The 20,802-nt window shown below is 37.8% G+C and overlaps 1 protein-coding gene across 1 annotated transcript in view; it reads right to left on the reverse strand.

The window, feature by feature from the left end:
- The window catches only part of ADCY2 (adenylate cyclase 2), a 204,169-nt gene that overhangs the window by 17,250 nt on the left and 166,117 nt on the right, over positions 1-20,802 (reverse strand). Inside the window, 4 exon segments of the mRNA XM_066326668.1 lie at positions 2,132-2,216; positions 3,714-3,898; positions 7,595-7,714; positions 16,561-16,698. Of these exon segments, the coding sequence (XP_066182765.1) occupies positions 2,132-2,216; positions 3,714-3,898; positions 7,595-7,714; positions 16,561-16,698 (528 nt within the window).

The raw sequence follows: 20,802 nt of genomic DNA on the forward strand, positions 1-20,802 counted from the left end.
AGTTGAGTTCCTGGGGATTACCGCGAGGCCGGAACTCCCGATTCTGTGACGAGAGCAGCAGATTCGTCTGCCACCTCCTCAGCGGTGGCCGAAATGAGAACGGCAACAGGAGCGAGAACAACGACAGGAGCGGCGACAGCGCAGGCGACCCCTCGAGTTCCCCCTTGAAAGAGCTGACTAATAAAGGTTTTTCAAAGGAGCAGGACTCCTGGCCCATTTATAACATCTATGACCAGTGATGAGCACCTTCATAGAGCTAGGCTTGCAGGAAAGCATCACTTTTTTTATTTGGATGAACTTTTTGGTTACTCCTCCCAGGGACAGAAGAGCACCAATGACAGCTGAAGGGAAGTAGAAAGTCCACCTTATTTATCAGTTGCTATTATCATTAGCATTTTTAAAATAATCACATATCAAAGGAAGAAAAAAATATGTATTATCTGCAAAAAATGCAATAACAGGGAAATTACTTGTATATTACCCTCTGTGGAAGAAGGGTAAGGAAGAATTTGATTTTGTTGACACTGCCAAGATGGCTCAACAGCATCCTGCAACTGTCACAGAAAGCACAACAGCCAATAGCTATTAAACACAGCCACAGAAACAGCAACTGGCAGAAGGTGGGAAGTATATATCCCTGGAAAGGTCACTCTGTGCAGGTTGGTTTCCTCCCCTATTCTTCCAAGCATTTGCTACCCATTAATATCATCAACAGTAACTCAAAATGGCAGGTCTTATGCCGGGTATGTATTAAATTAGTTCATAACATTTTCCAGTAATATTTAGACTTGGCTTGAGAGTGTTTGGAAATGCAGAAGTTTTTTCTACTTCTTCTTTAAGGGAGAATAAGTCAGCAGAAAAATCAAAGGAAAAAGACTGAAGAGGTACAAGTAAGTCCTATCATAACTAGGATCCTGGACCTACAGCTCTGAAAATGGAGACTTTTTCCATTACACAATCATTTCTTAGTTGGCATGTCAGAGAACACCTGTAGCTGTGTGCAAAACAAACTTTCTTGTTGATGTGACTGAAGCCACAAAGGAATCTTTCCCAGTGAAGACAATATTCCTTCTCTCCTTTATTCTTGGTATTGCATCCTCTGCCTCCATCTGAAACTTGGGTTGACACGGACTAAAGATTCTCCACTGATGTGATGAAGAATTTATCCCTCTTTCTGAGGGGAAGTAGCTGTACTCTAGACCCACTCTGTCAGCAGCATCAAATGAACAAACTCTAATGTGCTGCTGGTGACAAGGCAGATGAAGAATGTTATTTCTAAATCAAGAAGGATGTTCCCCACTACAATAAATACTGCAGAAACTGCCAAATAATTTTTTGTGTAGTAACTGCAGGGCCTGCATGGCAATTTAAATGACAGTCATTACCTTTTCAGGAATCGTAATGTAAATGAATGATTTAAGGACAGACTGGAATAGTCCTTCCCAAGGCTGCAGTCTGTGAAGGCTCAGTCTGCTCATGAGATCTCACATGGATTGTCTCTTCCATTTCAGAGCCCTTTCTTGTGCACTGCATTCTGGCACAATGGGCTGGAACTGAAGCTTTTACACATGAATCCTGTACAGGCCTGAGCATTTAGAGAAGGAACTGCCCTTGCATCTTCCCTCAGCTTACCAACAGTGTAAGACCATTGACATTACATTTGTTCTGGAAAAGCACAACTGGGTGATAAAAAGAGTAGTTTCCTGTTGGGCCACAGTTTTAGTTCAACCACAGAGTGTGTGGTACACGTCTGTGTGCATGCTACATTGTTTCTGTGTCTGCACCAAATTGTAATAACTGTGAAGAAAATAGCTTGCAATTAAACAACCAGGGCAGCAGCAGATGGATGCAAACAGATGGGAGCAAACGGGGAAGCTACGAGCCAGTATCGGTCAGAACGACATGCAATAGTCACAGCACTCTATCAGCACAATGTCAGTGATAGTGACTGGGGAGTTTTAAGGGCCTATTGGAAGGCAAGATGGAAAATAGTTTTATAGATGCTCCTGACGCTCCTTTGCAAGAGTATGGGGAAGACCAGGACAGAGGTATTTCTTTGAGAAGGTGACAGGCTGCATGTGGCAGCTGGCATTGTGTCTACTGGTGCAGGTGAAGAGAAGTGTGGTCTTACCTGTCTACCCAAAACCAGTAATGTGATGAAGAATATGAACAAGGAAATTGAGCCCATTGTCTTCAGGTCCTTCAGTATTCCTGGCCTATAAAATAAAAAACTTAAGTAAAGCAGGCTGCTCAAAAGTTAAACCAATATTACTTCAAGCACAAAAGTAAGACCACAATTTATATGTACTACCTTCTGGTATATAAACTAAAAACTTTTCAATATGATATGCTATATTATTTGATGAAATATCATTACTCATATTATGTGGCTTTAAACACCTCTACTACTTTCCCTGCAAATGTGCCTACATTTTGAAGTCCAATAATAAGATGAGAATTTAGGAAAAACAATACCTTTTTTTTACTTGCAAATGGGGAGCATTTGTAGCTTATTCTATACAAGTAGAATAAAAATAGGTTTTTAATGCAATAACACTATTTCAGTTATGGAGAGCTCAACCATATCCAATGAATATGAAGAAACAAGCTAAAGCACCTAACTCCCAAGAGACCTTTTCACCTGAGAATTACAGGAAGCACAAACTAGATCTTGTAGAGAGTTTATTAGAAACTCTGCTTTGGCAAAAGTCACTAAAGGTAATGGAAAACAGTTCACACTAGAACTCCCTGACTCATGCCCTGAAACAAGAACCATGGTGAGAGATTTAGGAAGGAAAATACCAACAGATAGAGCTTGACTGACAAAATCAAAGCTGCCAGAAGCACAAGCTCAAACTAACCTGTCCCCTGGTTTTCCATACCAGCACACACATACCCTTTCCATTAATAAAATGGAAACAAAGACTTGGGTTTCTTCATTTAATCATTAGATTTAAGTGTAAAGAAAGCCTACACTTCCCCCCCCCCAGATTTTCCATTAAGATCCTTTTCCATGATTGTTACAGCACAGGAAAAATGATATTGAAACTACACTAAATTATCTGGAATTTCTGGTATGGGATACGCCATATACTTTGCCTACACAGAACAGAATCAATTTGTTTTGAAAATGAGGTAGAAATTACACCTCTCCAAAAATTATTTTACACAGCAATAACAGGAAATAGAGTCATAACTTTGGTCTTACGTATTATCATCTGTAACCAAGATTTCAGCAGTCTCACTAAAAACTTAGGATACAAATGCACAGGCACAGCAAAATAAAACAAAAAAGATCCACACTGTTGGTCTACTAATTTTTTCAATTGCTAAGACTTCATTTGTAAACATTTCAGACTATATAGTAGTTCTGGGGAGGTTTCTTTGTCTTGTAGCAAATATGCTCTAAAAGCTTTAATGATGTTCAGCCTGAGGCCTTAACAAACCTGATGATGACTTCTTTGTAATGTCCTTTGTGACAAAAATGCAAACTAAACCATATCCTGTTTCCTATAGTATGTGATTTAAATGCCTTGGTCAGACTTATTTTATTCTAACGCTCTGAGTATGACATTAAATCAAATATTAACTGCAGCAGGACAATGATTTTACACTGTGACTCAGATTATACATAGCCAAACATGTATGTTCCATGACAAAAGAACTACCATGGGTAGTATTTATCTTCAGAAAGACTGGAGTTAGCCACCTACCTTCTAAGAGGTGCCATTGCATACATAAATTTGCTGTAGTCATCCAGCATGGGCCCATGAGTGTGCAGAAGGATAACATTGTAGCCCACCAATGCAATCAACATTATTACCATTTTCAACTCATAATTTATCCTCAGGAAAACAGAACAGGAAATGAGCCCTAATATGCAGCTGTATATAAAATACTGGCAAAGAGAAATCAAATGGAAAAATATTTAGAATTTGGCTCTTGAGTAGGAAATCATGCATAATAAAATGCTCAGGCTACTTTAAAAAACAAATTATTGACTGACCACTGAAGTGTGCAATCTATCACAATCTGGGACACTATGGTTTATAGACAGCCAATAAAATAAATTTATGCTCCCTAATTTTCACCCTTTGACACATTGATTTACTCATCTACATTTGTGGAATACTACTGCTGGTGTTGAAATCAAATGTTGTAGTCTGCTGCTAGCAGACTGATATAAGATTTATTCCTGTTCCACTATAAAATTTTCATTTATTCTTGAGTCCCAGGATTACCTGTATGTCTTTCTGGCATTTGGGTCAAGGTCAAATGACTAAAGGCCTGAAAACACTAATTTCATTGTCTAAATTTGCAGTTGTTATAAAACTGATGCAGTACCGTTGTTTTGAAAATCACAGAGAAGCAATCTTACAAACTCTAGAAATGTAGCTAGGGAAGGAAAAATACAAAGCTATTAACAAGGCCTATGCATAATATAAATATAAAAAATCCTTTTCTCTAATTGTGTGGAGTAACAGCCATATAAGAACATATTCAATTGCTAAAAAATAAAAGTCTCTTCTTTCCTATGTCATATATCCCAACAAAAATACATATAGTTGAAATTTAAGTTCCTGGAAAAAATATTTTCTCATTATGCTTCCTGGAAATTGATTACGGCATCAAAATTAATGCTAAAAGAGGAATCATCTCTAAAATCATTATCTTAGTCATTAATATGCAACCCCTTTGCCAGAAATGCTTCCTGAAAATTACAGTCCTGCACCTTGCACGGAAGTTTCTTTTCTGAAACTACAAAGCATTCTATTTCTAGTCCTGCTATTTTCGGAGTACTGTTGACTTGTTGATGGCAGCACTTTTGACAGAACCTGAATCACTGTGTACTAATTTTGGAGGATCACTAAGAAGGATAATTTTCATAGCACCCATCAGACAGAATTTATCTGCCATCTCAGTCCTTGCTGCAACTGTAATTTGCTTGAGATCTGGTTGAAATAAGAAATAGATAGAACTATTGCTCAGAATCACCAAAAAATAAAACTTCTCTGATCGCTGCATTTCAGAGGAGGTCACACTCCAAATTCAGTGTTACATAAAAATAGCAGCATCCTTTTTTGAGTTAATAAGGCATTCTACTGTTGAAACCAATTTTCCAAAAAGAAACAAGCAGAGGCAGTCTTGAATTCAGAACTGGATACTGTTTGACAAAGACCCAGAAATTTTCAAGTGGAACAGTCTCTGACAGAGTTCCACAGGAATACAGAGAATAGATTGAAAATTTCAGACAAGGGTGGATGAGTTAGAGAAGAGTGTCACAGCCTCACATTTAAGAATGCAGACCTTGCAGTGAGATGCAGTGTTTCAGTAGGCAACAAGCAGATCTGGAGAGTCTGGTAATCCACAGAGCAGTGAAGCTGAGCAGTTGCAGGCCCCTGCTCTGCTTAGTGCTTCCCCTGGTCACAGGCTAACCTCAGCCAGCTCAGCCAACTTGTCACAACACAGGAACCTACTTGGTACCAGTGTGATGCCACCTCTGCAGCCTTGGCTTTATCCAACAGTGCAACAGCAAATGCATGCAAACATCTAATGAATGTCCCTTTTGTCTGATAGCTGAAGCAGTGAATAGAAATGTCTCCTTCTAAGAAAATCCTCTAACAGCTCAAAAGAGGAAAATACTGGGTAACCTCTCCACAGACAGAATCTGCACCTCAGCATCTGAAGGGGAATAACTCCATCTATTCTCTTTTTCTTTCTTGTGCTAGCTAATAAAGGTTTTTAACCAATACCTTACAGAGTCTGACTGTCTTTCTTACTGGGATCACAGGTCTGGTGCCTTGCACCAAGGTCCTACACACATAGGATCCAGTCCAATGCTTTTGGTCTCTTCTCTTAAAATTTAAGACCTTCTGTGGGTATAAATATCTCTACTGAAGTAAGGAGGAATTCTGGTCTCATATGTCTATAGAGAAAAACCTGAGGACAAAACAATTTTGTAAAAGAATTTTCAAGTAAAATAAAATATATTCCAAAACTGCATCTTCTGGATATCAGTATTACAAATTTTATTTATTTAACATGTTGAGGTGTCAACACTGATACCAGACTGTAATTTGTCCCAGGAGCAGATATACACATCAAGTTCTATTACACCGAAACTACAGAAACATCATAGCAAAACCAAACAAAACTAGACACAAAAATGTAACTATACTTTAGGGAGGAATCTTTGCTAAGTCTTTTTAAAAAGTAAGTTATACTAATCAAAAAAGTTATTTGGGGGGGGAGGAGAGAAGGAGGCAAATCAATTGCTGTGCTTCAAAATAACCTTAATTCAATTGGGGCTAAAATAATTCCCAAATCTCTTATGTACTCATTTTAGATGACATAGTCAATAGATGTCAGGTTTACTATCATAAATCGCACAAAGTTTATCGACATGAATAAAGCTTAAAACTAACACACAGATTCAAAATAACAATTTTTTAATTTAAGGACACAAACGTTTCCCAGCCTAGGTATTCAATGTCTTATAGAGTGAAGAGAGATAAATTTTAAATCCCAGAATAGAAGAATAAAATAGAAGTGGTAACTCAAAAGGAATGTACAGCTTTTTCAAGCTAAAAATATATGTAGTGTCTGGGGATGAAAACAATGCATATTTGAGAGATGTTTTAAAGTTTTAAAAATCTTTAGCTAACTGTAATTTTTTCATTTGTTTATGTCAGAAGTGACATTTTAACATAAATTTGCCAATCTAACATAAAATGCCAATCTATCAAAGACATTTTCGTAGATGAAAGTATTTTTTTTAATACTTTAAAAGCTATAAATCCTCAAATTAAGACACACCATTTTGGTAATGGTCTGATTATTTCACCATAGAGATGAAATAAACCCCCTTCTCACTGTCACCAGCTTATTCACCCAAACCCAGTTGACCTGTTTTGACACAATATATGGCTTGTTATTTTCAACTGCATGTCTTCTGTAATCCTTTTAAGAATCACTGCTCTCTGGGACGCTGTTCCCACTTTTTTGCAGCAATGTTCTTTCCCCTCCTCCTGCACGTGCCATTGTGCTTTTGTTCACACTGAGGCATCTTCTTCAGATCAGTTCAGGTCGCTTTAGCAGTTTATATAGTGGTACATGAGAGTTTTATTTCCATCCCTCTCATAGCACCTTTTACCAAATATGCAATGACAGGAGTGTGACAATTTTACACTTGATGAAAATGGTGAACATTTTCATGTCAGCCACCCGAAAATCTTCTCACCATGGGAAACCCTTCCTGCAGACTAACCTGCTTTCAGTGCACAGTCTGCTTTGCAGATGCTGCGTGTTAACTTGATATCTTGTAATGTGTTAGCATGGGTGAGTTAAGCTTTCTTGCTATTATGCTGTTTCCTGCTTTTGTATCTGACATTCATTAAAACCTCTATTTTCAGAAGTACTAAGCTCATTTAACTTCCCACTTACTTCAAATGCAGTTGCAGCTGACTAAAAAAGAAAAATTCAAGCTTTTACTGCAGTCTCAAAAATGGGTGGGTGTTTAACTTCAAGCAGATCTGGTAACAGTCAATTTAGTGTAATTGTAGTAAACAAACAAAGAAATGTGAAATGAACTTACCGGCAAGAAAAAACAGTTATTTTGTATACACCACCGTGTCTGATTACTTGAATTAGGAAAACTTGCATTTGATGAATTAAGAACTGAGGGAAAAGCTATCACAGCATTATCCAGGAAAAACTAGAAAAAAAAATCAACATATAATCCATTAGCATTACAGCTGTTTAAGGTCAAAATAGAGAACAGGAATGGAGAAGCTGAGAAAGCCTTGTGCGTAACCATTTAACTTTGGTATTTTACTCTTTTTTTGTATTTTAATTTGAAATAGGAAAAGGAAGATGACATAACATGATCACTTGTTCCTGCATTCTCAAACAAAAACGACTTTGCTAACCTTCATCTGACACTTTCCACTTCAATAAAAGAAAAAAGGCTCTTTGTTGTATTACTTTCATACATCAGAAGCTCACACAGGCACAAGACAATGAAGAAATAAACTCGATATGAATAATTCCTGGATTTACCTCAACTGAATGTCCTATTTAAACACAGGAAGAATTAAAGAAAGAATAAGAAGTCTTTAGTGAAGTTGGTTTACATAGATGCAATAACATAATAATGCTGACATTAATACCAGGACTAATGTAATTGAAAGTGAAAAGTGGATCCAGTTATCTCCTGGGTCATCAAATTTAGTCAGTAATCACACAGGAAACCATCATCCTACAGACCCCCTTGATGCAGTGATCCAGTGCTGTTCTAACAATTTAGATTTTGGTGACTACATTATATTCCAGTAGTTTGAATCTCAACATTTAAGCTGTTTCAACATTTAACCACTATTCATGGCTAGTTTGCTTGCTTTTCTTCTTGCCATAATCTCATCCTTTAGCTTCCACATAGCTTCTTCCTCTCCCTATTTTTTAAAGTCCTAATTTTTTGTGTCATCTCAGACCTCATTGTGCTCATCAATCTGTTTTTCCTTGTTCCTTCCCTGAAAACAAGTTCTTTGTTCCCCTAATTCATCTAGTAGTCACCCTCTGTACATATTTCTTTCAATTCAACCTTCTGGGTGACCAAAACTGCCAACACACTTCCTACATTTTATCAGTGAGTCATGCAATAGCACTGATACTAATTCTGCAGAAAATATATTACCATATATCCTGGATCCACAGAACTTTTAGGGTTGGAAGGGACCTCTGGAGACCCTCCAGTCCAACCCCCCTGGCGTGACACAGTCACCTGGATCAGGTTACAAATGAACCTCTCCAGGTGGGTTTTGAATGGCCCCAGACAGGGAGACTCCACGAACTCTTGGGGCAGCCTTTTCCACCCTCAATGTAAAGAAGTTCTTCATGTTGGGGTGGAACTTGTGTTTTAGTTTATGGCCACTGCTCCTCATCCTGTCTCTGGGCACCACTGAAAGGAGCCTGGCACCATCCTCTTGACACCTGCCTTTGAGGCATTTCTGTGTATTGAATAAATGAATATAAAAACTGAATTTATGTATCTAGACCAATGCTCCTTTGCTCACAGCTACAAAACCTTACTAGCTCACTGTACCTCATGCAGCTGGGACTCAGACAGATCTGGATGTTACAGGAACTTAACACATTCATATGGACATCACCCCAGCTATTCACATCATGGTCAGCAAATGTGAGGTAGCTTTCCTTTATTGGGACTCACCTAGGTAAATGGAGTTTATACTTACTGTGGGTTAAAAGCAGTCACATGCAGGGTTATTGTGATTCAGCTGAGTTGACATTACGCCCACATAATTAATTAAAATCCTGAACTCATTGCCTATCCATCTGATGAGCTTCCAATATGTATCAGAATTTCTTTTCACTAATCTGTCAGACCAACTATAATCTTGAGCTTTTTACTACTAAATTTCATTCTAGTTCTTTTACTCAAATCCACACCTGACTTCTTCCTTTCTAAAATTCCAAACCTTACTTCACAGACACTGACTGTCACCTTAATTTATTAGCAAATTTCATAGTCCCTCTTATACACTAAACATGAAAATCCACACGTGGTTGACCAGAGTAGAGCACTGCTGGTCACCTCCCTCTCACATGCTGTTCTCTGCAGATAGTCACTGTGTAACCCACCTCTAAATTCTTTCTCCATTTCTGTCTTTTAACTGCTGTTACAGAGAAAAGCTGAACTGCCTCACTTGGAGCAACTAAATGTGGGTCAAAATGCCTTATTTATTAACTAATGTTAGATCTGGTCAGTCATAGTTGTGTACAGCCAGGTCTTTGAAACTTCCAAGGACAGAGACTTCCACAATCTCCTTTGGCAGCAGTCAGCACTGTACATGCAGAGTGACTTCTTTCAATTTTCTAAAGACTAACCAACCTCCCTTGTCACCACTTGTGCTGAGTGCCCTTTGATATGTTTTATAGCTCTGCTGAGAAGAGTCTGAAGCCATTCTCTCTCTAACTCCCCTTCAACAGAAGTCCGGGTTGTGGATTTGCAAAGGTTATCAATACACCACTTACTACCAAAACCAAGCTGGAACTCAGCTGTGTTTATGCAGCTGCACTTTTGGGTTCTCTTGCTTTGCTAATGTAACTGTGCATGTGAAACTACATATAATTAACCTGCCATCAGTGAACTACAAAGTCAGGATCAGGATCAGGATCAGAAATAAAACAGATAAACCAGGAAAACAGACACTACAAAATGTTAATGAACACCTACAGATTTTGAAACATCCTTCTATAACTGATCCCAAAGAGCTCTAATGACGTGTATATGCTGAGAGTTACATGCACATCTGCCTCTTCCAACAGGATGTGTGGGTGAAATGCACACATTCACCCAAATTCCCTCTTCTGGGAATACAGGTTCCCCTACTGGCACATGCTGCTGAAAGGAGATGCAGGTACTCTAGTTTTACGTGCACCTGTGCAGCTCCCTGCAAGCTGTCAATGCACATGCTGGAGAGAGCCCTGCGAGTTTGTGTGCAGGGACAAACCTGAGCAGTGGTTTTTCCCTGCTTGCCCCAGCCCATGCTGTTCCCTGCCCATTTGCACAGCAGGCAGCTCACAGTATCTGACAGGCAGGCTGCTCTTGCTGGCTGAGGCAGAGTGTGATGCCAGAGTGGTGACTTATGACAGTGTCATAAGAGTGTTTTGACAGTCATCTGTTTCCACTCATAGCTCTCTGTCTCCTCTTACACATTTTTACATTGCCCAGAGAGGCTGTGGAGTCTCCCTCACTGGAGATATTTAAGAACCATCTGGATATATCCTGTGCTCTGTGCTCTAGGATCACCCTGACTGAGGAGGGAGGTTGGACCAGATGACCACTGTGGTCCTTTCCAGCCTGATCCATTCTATGATTCTCTGGCTTTTACATTCCTTTTCACACTATTTCCTTCTTTACTTAAGGATTTTCTGAAGTTGCTTGGTTACTTTTTAAGCCAGCTGATGCTCGCCTGCCTCTTTTAACAGGAACAATTTTGGGCAAAAGCCCTTCAGACAGCTTTGAGGGTTTACTCCTCCTCCTGCCTCCAGTAATTTAATAGCTTTTGTGAACAAGGCCTTTTGCCAAGGGAACTCACATCCTACTAACAGTGCATATACTTTTTCTGTAAACATGAAATATTTAGTTTCAGAATCCCACCTTATGCACATCCCCAGAGCAAAGATTATATAACATGAAGAACTCAAACATAATTATATTCTAGATTTTAATTTGGGTTTTGAACTTTGCACAAAGCATTTCTGGCCTCTAAATGTTACCTGCATATGCAGAACACTATATGAAATATGGTATATCTATGCATATATTAATAATTATAAAAAGGGGGAAGGAAAAAGGATTTGGAAGTGTTGTCACCTGCCATGAGCCAAACAACACTTATTTCTGAATGATGTGTTTGCACTTGTCGTTCTTGTCTCTCATGAGTTATCTACATCTGCTATCATGCTTTGAAGATACATATTGTTCTTCAACATAGTATTTTTTGTAAGAGTAGGTTCAGTCCTACTAAGCAGTCACACCTACTCAAATGACTCAAATGAAAGCAGTATTTTTTATGAATACCAATGTTTGCCAGGGAACGTCTGAGCATGCTACCATTATATTCTTATTTTAACTTCATATATTCTAACTGTTTTTTCTTTTCTTATATTCACATGATTTGCAATCCTCAGTTGTGAGTTTTCTGCCTCACATAATGAAAATACTTTCAACGGGAGCCATGTTGTGACAGACCCTCCCCCCAAAAGATGAGATAAGCAAATTAGTGCATCTCTCTTGTCTGAAAACAACCATTTAATACACTAGTTTAGATCTCATTAGGAAAAAAGCCATCTTTGTCACTGAGGCATGAAAGTACCTGGATGTAGAATGCATACCACAGCTTCCTTTGAAAAATGGCAGTTGGTCTGGCAGCTGAGTCAGGACTTTTACTCCCAGATCCTCACAAGAATGCCCCAATAGTGTGAATAATCACAAATTCTGGTATCATTCCCCCTCTTCCCAAGCTCAAAAGGAGAGGTTTAAGGACGGCCTGGAATGCTAAGTTCCTACCAAGATTATTATGCATTTTTTTTACCAAATAAAGGTGATGCTGAGATATTGGTAAGTTGTAAAAGGATAATTGAAATCCAGAGAATACTGAAATGAATTTAGCAAAAATTTTAAAGCATTTTACCTCTGGGTTTGTACAAGGCTTCTTAACATCACAGTGCTCATGCATCTGTGTTATTTGGTGTCTTGTGGCATGTCTCTTGTTAGCAGTCAAATTGACCAAATTCAAGTTGCTCAATAATTTCTTTTTTATGAAAGTTTCTGTGCCAAGTGAAAATGCATAACTGTCTTTGTGCCACCACGTATTCAATTCCTAGCTCCCTGTAGAGGCAATATGTAGTGGCAAGTTTACTTGCCTTGTTCAAAGCTCCCACCAACAGGAAAGATGAGGATCCTGGTGGCCCTTTACTGACTCAAACAGCATGATTTTTGTATTTGACAGATGTGGAGAGATGCTCACTTCTAAAGGCAGTGACAGCACGACTCTATTTCTTCCCACATCCTTGAAAGAAACCAGAACTGCTATAAACCTTATTTCAGAGCAGTGTCTCACCTGCTAGTGCATCTTTGCTAATCTAGTGTGCCTAGACTGACACTGATTTTTTAAAGTTCCTTAAATCCTGGAATAGATTTGTGACTGGGCCCTGCACATACCATTTAAATGGCATTACTTCAGCTGTACTTTGTCCTTCCAACCCCCCGGCAAGGTCAACTTCTAGACAGTGTCTGTATATTCTTCTTGAAAGACATGCATTAGGCACCCTCCAAAACAGGGTCTTCAATGTGCCAGGAACTGTGGGGATGTATGTATGATTAGAGTATATCAGCCAAAGAGCTTAACAATTAAAAATACAAGTTCAGCAACCAAGTCAGCTACACTAAAAGGAAGGTATATTAAAGAAACCAACTTTCCAGTGTGAGAATGAAAGCAGGCTTGATTAATTATTTGTCATTACTTGAACACAGGATATCATTGATAACTTAGAGGGGGCTGATACTTGCATCATGTAAGGTAGCTTGTGCTCATGTACATTGGTAATGTACATTAACCAATGGAGCAAAAAACCTCTTGGTCTTCACATTCCTGAACATGTGTTCTTTAGGAGGAAATAGTCCAGTTGCTAAAATACACTGGATGAAAAGACAGGAAAGGATGTAATATCTAGAGAAGGGCCACAAAGATGATCAGAGCATCTGATGGATGCTGGATCAGGCTGGAGCACCTCTCCTATGAAGACAGGCTGAGAGGGTTGGGGTTGTTTAGCCTGGAGAAGGCTTCAAGGAGACCTTACAGCACCTTCTAGTACCTGAAGGGCCTACGAAAGACAGGGACAAACTTTGTAGCAGGGTGTGTGATGATAGGACAAGGGGTTTAAACTGAAACAGGGCAGATTCACACTAGATATAAGGAAAGATATGATGAGGATGATGAGGCACTAGAACAGGTTTCCCAGGGAGGTGATGGATGTCCTTTTCCTGGAAACACTCAAAGTCAGTTTAGGCAAGGCTCTGAGCAGTCTGATTCAGTTGAAGATGTCCTCACCTATGGCAGGGGGGTGAATTACCTGACTTTTTAAGATTCTTTTCAACCAAAACTGTTCTATGATTCTATGATCCTGAATCTTAAAGCTAGGAGTTAAGAGTAATTAGGAGGTAGTGGGACAGTACAACACTGAGATCTTGTTGCTTGTGCCACGAACCATTCATGCATTTGATGCAGAAGTCACTGAAACCAAGAGCTGTTGCAGGACTCTTTTATCATGCCCTTTTATCATGCTCTTTTATCATTCCTTGACATCAAATAAATCCCAGAGGATGGTGAGGCACAATCATTTGATGTACTGCATGCAGTCATTCATTCAGTTTTCAAGTATTAACCCTTCACAATCACTCAGTCCTACTGTCTCTCTGGGCCGCCTGGATTGCTCCATGCAGGATACTTTCTCATGATCAGTTTAAAGCAGGTCAGCTTGACAAAAGCAGCTTTCCTCAGCCATTGACAGATATCCTACTTTCTATATAGCACCAGATCTAATGCTTATCCTCTCTCTTCAGCTCAGAACTATTTGATACTTATGTGACATTTGCTGATTTTTAACTTCCCTTTGCTGATCAGGACTGCATATGTCTCAAACCTGAACAAGAGATTTAGACATCTGCTGAAATGGCTAATTTCAAATAAAATTGCACCCCCACTCTTCTCTAGTCTCCCTTGACCATGAAGACTGAGTTTTAGTTGACATTTTGCTCTTAATGATGATTTATTAGGTGTGGTATGGTTAGAGACACTTTTTATCTCCATTAAATCTTAATGGCTACATTTTGCCTTTTTCTACTGAAATGGTTCATGGAAGTAAAAGCAGTTAACAGACTGCTGTTAAGCACATGTTGCTTGGAGATAAAATAATGATACTTCAGAGTCTCTCTCACAATTTGCTAATGCAGATTTCACAATCACATTTAAAGTCATTTTTGCTAGTCAAACTATTAAGGTTTAGTTTCAAGGTGGGAATTGTACTTAAAATTATCATCTCATGAATATCACGGAGCATGATTATTTGTAACACTGTAGTATTGCTGATAAGGCACTAAGATTTTAAAATACAGTCTGTTAGGTTTTACTATAACATTCAGTCCACATAAAATTGGACATGAGCCAATAAAATTAAAGCCTTTTTCTAAAAATTATATACTGAACAACTCCTTTTTTTTTTTTTTTTTTTTTTTTTTTCCCTTCCCCTAGAATATCTTTTACTACTGGAAGGCCAAATTTGAAGTGGGCTGTACACACTAGTAGAACTTTAGTTTAAGCAAAAAACAGTTGCCCACTGTATCTCCTTTCACATTTTTTAACTTCATAAATAACCATATGCATGAAGTCTAGCTCAAAGTATACTTTAAACCCAAGTAGGTTCTTTCTTTTCTTCTGACATATTCACATAGTTCAAAATAAGAGAAAATCTAGCCTGATCTTCATTTTACAAGTCACTAAATCTCTGAGGTTTATGCTGTTGTATAACTTTACATGGCTAAAGTTTATAGTTCAGAAAGACAGAGTCTTCAGCTAATGGAAAATCAACAGCTTTTAGAATAATTGTTTCCATTGCTAACTGCTTTCATGATGAAAAGTCAGTTTATATTCTCATTTTCAGCCACTGCTTCTTTGCGTTTCTACTCTGCTAGCCTTACACATTAAATTCACTTAGGTGAATTTTAGATTTTGGAAATGTAATTGTTTTTGTGGTTCTCTCCTTTCCTTCAAAAAAACCCACGAAAAACAAAGAACAGAAACCAATATTAACAAGACTAGAAAAATTTAACAGTAAAAACGGAGAGAACACTCTACCAGAAATTTCAAATGTTCACATTTAAAAGCCCACATTACATCATTTGGACAAGTTTAGTACTTAGTTCAATAAATGATTGACTAAAGGTCCCCTGAAATGTGAGAAAACAAAATAAAGAAGTGTAGGTATTATCAATCTCTAAGTCCTTTATGAATCCTAAGTAACAAAAGTACCAGCAACTCAAGAAAACATTAGAGTTGCAATTTCAAAAGCACTGAAATGTGAATTTCACTCACTTGAAATGTGAATAATATCTATGAATTGATGTTGTGATGAAAACATCGCCTAAAAAATGTTATCCCATTTTGCAGATACAGAACTGAACTTTCACAGATTTATGAACAGAATCTGCCTTAGCCAACAGGACATTTTGATCCCATGTATTGCTCCTCTCATTAGACAACAGACCCTTCAGACTAAATGAGATCATTAAGATTTATGCTTTAGGCAAAGTAATGACATATTTACTCTATAATTGCTATAGTTGCAAAAGAATAATACAATTATATGGATTTTCCCTGTTAGGAGAGAGAAGCATAGGTTGGAATCACTTAAGTAGACGTAAGCCCTAACAAATTTGTAGGCCAGTAGTTTTGAGGTTTTGACATAATTTTGAATTTTTTTCCCTTATTTTAAAAAAAGACAAGCATGTGAAATCAATAATGTATACATTATGATCATTTTGGGGTCAGCAGGGGAGCATCACAAAACTGAATAAAGCTTAGCTTGTTTCACATAAAGACTGCTACAAATCCCATGAGGAGACACTTCATTCTTTCAGCAATGCTGTTTTTCCAAGCAATGCATAGATGACTAAGGGACTTTGTGCAATTCAAAGCTGGAATTTAATTGTTTTCTGTTCATTATAAATCATACTTTTCTTTAACAAATTTAGCCAGGGTCTGAGCTCTTGTTGAGCATCCTGTTTGCAGAGGCCTTGATTACACAGTTTGTTTTCTTCTCCTCTGCTTCATATTTCTGTCTCTGGCAATTGTTATCATATAGGTTCCTGGCATAGCCACAGGCCATAAATTTAACATCTAAACAAATACTGAATAATAACAACAGCAAATCTTAAATGGAAAAAAAACCACTAAAAAAATATTCCTTTATTTCCCTTACCATGTTGAATACAGCCATGGTTAATATTATAGCAGTGGTTGTCAACGTAAGAGTGATCCTTGGCCAAGGACGATTTGCAATTATTCCAGATGATTTCAGAATCCACAACAACGAAGCTGATGCTTTCTTGCTACATTGCTAAATGCAAACAGTTTGGAAAAGAGAACAAAAAAATCTTTAGTATATTTAATTAGTATAAACAAGGGCAGAATTAAGATATCTTAAGATTGAGAGCAGCATTAATCTTACAACATTGTACAGAACTATTTAACTCTTACAGTGTCACAAGAATTACAGATAATGAATAAACATGAAAATAAAGTAAAATTTGTTTATAATATCTGCCATAATATCACTTCCATTAAATAATTGTGGTTTGCAAGTACCTTACTAAACATTCAATACATATTACTAATAATAGCAAAATAAAGAGCAGCATCATTACCTTCAACATCACCAAACCCTTGAAAACGAACTGACTGAATTCAAAGAGTCATGACTGAATGAAGAGCCTTGACTGAATTCAAAGAGTCATGTTTAGTAGCTTCTGGAAACTTCAAAATGTAAATAATGACTCTGCAAAGTCTCTAACACAGAATAAAGGCTAGATGTATCCCTGACAGCCCACAAAACAGGAGAGTTTCCAGGCTTTTCTTTCATTTTTTTTTTAAGCCTTGTTTGATAATTAATTTTAAATGGAAAATAACTCAGCAAAGCAAATCAACCTTCCCTAAAACTATCTAGAAGGCAAATAAGCATTTCATAGAAAACTGGACATAAAATTTGTCACAAAAAGTATTTAGTGAATTGAAACATTTTCTTATATAGTGACAAAAAATTAACAATAAAAAAACTCTGACTCATTTAATCTCCTTCTAAGAAGACATTACAAAGTCTCCATTCATAGTGCCTAGTGCCTAGAGGCACAAGAGGCTCACAGAGAATAAACAACGATTTGTGACACATCCAATAAACATTAATTTCCCCAAAACTTTAGCAATGAGGAGATAAGGTTGCCTAGAAGCATCTTGTGCCCTTTCCAAATGTCAAATTCAGTTATATGGAAACCTCTGTAAAAAAGGCTAAAAAAATTTAAGCAACATGACAATCTCACAAAAATAATTGGTTTTTTCAACAACTTTTCTCTATTTATTTAATATTATCTAAGATGGATTTGCATATTGTTTTCACCCTTGCTCCAGCCATCAGCAGAGATATAAGCTCAGGAATTCTCAAAAATGAGAACTCAAGCATGAAAAAATACCAAATACAGGACTTAATTTACAGCATGTAAAATGTATTTTTTCAGGTTCAATAGCTGTGGCACATCATGCTAAATTACAGCACTACCCTACACTAAGATGCATTTTGCATGAAGGTCTTCATCATTCTGCACATAAGCATTTTGCTCCTAATTATACATTATTTGGACAAATCTACTGTATATGCAGAGCTTTTTCTACATATTGTTTCCTTTTATGAACACGGAGTTTTGCATACTGAACTGGACAGATTCTGAGTTCTGAGTTCCAGGAAGGTCAAAACAATCACTGGAATCTTAAAGGTGGACAAAGAAAAGGAAAAAAAAAAGGTAGCTTTTATATATGCATTACTCCGCTCCCTCATCCAAAAGCATAAACTCAAAGGACCTGCATTTTTGAACAAAAAATTCCTGCTCAAAAGACTTTTTGAACTCTCCAACCTTATTCTTCAGTCCTAAGTACACAGCAAATTTCAAGATAATTTGAATCTGCACATAGATTTTACAAAAGTTTTGTCATCCCTCCCACTTCAATATAGTAAAAAGCACAAAGCATTGATTGCTGCTGTTGCTACAGAAGGAAAGTGTTCCGATGGATGCAAGGAACAGATCTGTGTGAAAATGAATCATTCAGTTATCTGTCTAGCCTGCCTAAAACCCAATGAGTCAGGGAGCATGGATTTATGGCAAATTAAAACAGTCATACATTTGTGCCCTAGTTACTCTTTACTTTTATTATTACCTGGAGCTTTACTCCAACTTAACTTACACTGTTATGTGATTTCCTTGGAAATGTAAAAGCAGATGGGTAAGTTAAGCAGCTGGGTAAGTTTAAGTTGCATTAGACACAAAAAATGGGTAAGTACACTGAGAAGTAATAGGAATATAAAATAGCTAAGAGGTTTTTAATATACATATATATGTATCTGTAAAGCTGTACACTGTGTTTTTTCTGAATTTCATTACAGGGAACTATCCTGTTCAAGGAAAGTCTTTAGGATTAGAAATTCCAAGAAAATAAGCTAATGAAATTAGCTTATCTGGAAATAAATTTTCTGGTCTAAACAAGATATAATTTATTATGAATTTTACAGGGTTTATGTTACCTGATGAGAAGCTAATCAAATCAAACACAAAGACCTGGTGACGATCAAAAGGGCAATGATAGTTGATGAGTAACATCATCAACAGAAGCCACTGAATTTGCTGCTTCTAAGATGACTGAAAGAGGTTGCTGGAGTAATGATTTCTGATGGGAAACCTACCAAGAATCTTCAATGAAAAATCTTCCTTCCCAGGATGCCCTGCAGACAAAGGGTGATTCCTGCGTAAAAGAGTAGCAGGCTGGCAGAGGACAGTTACTTTTGCCAGTCAGCCGAAAGAGATTTGGAATTGTGTACAACACTATGATACATCCTAACAGCATTTGTGGGTGTATGGAAAATTTACGTGACATTTATGAGACAGAACACAGGAGAGGAAAGAAAGACATAAGTGTGGATGAGAGATGTACAAATACAGGTAGATGGTGATGAGCAGGGATGAAAGGAAATGGATGCAGGTGAGCACTTTTCTAAATGAGTCTATTGCACGTCGTTATTAAATTCTATCTCTAACTATCTTCTGTGTAAGTGCAGTCCTTATTCAGAGCCTGCATGTGTGTGAGGGGTAGCAAACTTCATGCTGGACTAGCTGGCAAGGGGCATGGGATGGGTGCCAGGCACTGGAGAGAGTTCACTGAGGTCAGGTAACTGAGGGCTGGGTGTCAGTAGCTGAACTGTCTAGGACCAGTCCCTGAGGACATCCACAGGCTGTGTGGGGGACTGTGTGTGTAACCATAACGAAAATTCAAGCAGAACTGGTTGGCAAGTAGGAGATCTACATTTGGAAAGCAGCAAGGCTTGAGCTACCCTAAAGGGGGCAGAGTCTGAGTATGGATCTCGTATTGACTAAAATTCCACATGCCAGACCCATGAGTGAAAGTGTGCCTGTGGATGATGACAGTCAGGAAGTCTATAGTCCATCCATCAGTCCTGATCTTAAGAAAGAAAGAACTAGACCATCAGTGTTGATCATGTTTACATGAGTGCTGCCTATTGTCATGTGGGTGCTGTAGGAGAGCTGTTCTGTCCATGGATCCATGTGATTGGTCCTCTGTGTATGGTACATCCCTTGGACTTCAGTGGAAGGGGAGATTCCCTCCCTGGGTTTTAAATTCCATCAGATTTTGCTTTAGTGGGTCAGGAAGCAGCACTTCCCAGCTCCAGAGCTCCACTGGACCCAACAAACTCTAGCAGCCCTTACTTTCAATTTCAAAACTTTAAAAACTACAGCTCAGTAAAAAATGCAAAACAATGTTGCAAAAAGAGGTGCTTTCTTGTTTTAGAACTGCTACACAATGTAAATTGAGTTTTCTCTGCTCATATGAACAATTTGCATTATGCTAATTCTAAGGATAAAATAAACTTTCACACAGAAAAATCTCTGCTGAATCCCAGTATATAAATACAAGAATGTCAGCATCAAATGATGGTGGCTTTTCAAACTTTTCTACTTAAACATCAATGCTTCCAATTGTTCAATTTGAATTTTCTTCATATGCGAAAAAAGTAATTGAAAAAATGTACTGTGTAGAATTACTGAGACTACTTAGCAATGTCCATGCTGAGAAGAGAACTCCCTTTTTTTTTAAAATACCTGGAAAACAGGTACAGACTTATGTAACTTCTGTACTAAAGTTCCTTGCAACAATTCCAATTTTTCTTTGCTTACAAGAGTTTTGAACAATATCACCTGACCCTGCTAATATATTTTAGCAAGGAGGAATTTGTTGCACACATTTCTTTAAAAATCTGTTTTCCTGCTACCATTAAGGGAAGCCAAAAAAAAAAAAAAAAAAAAAAAAGTGCAACTTTATCACTTAAAAAAGGTCCAAAGAACAACGTAAATTTCAGGAAACATTAGATCATTCAGCCAATGAG

This window comes from Sylvia atricapilla, chromosome 1 (genome assembly GCF_009819655.1).
Source record: "Sylvia atricapilla isolate bSylAtr1 chromosome 1, bSylAtr1.pri, whole genome shotgun sequence".
NCBI lineage: Eukaryota > Metazoa > Chordata > Aves > Passeriformes > Sylviidae > Sylvia > Sylvia atricapilla.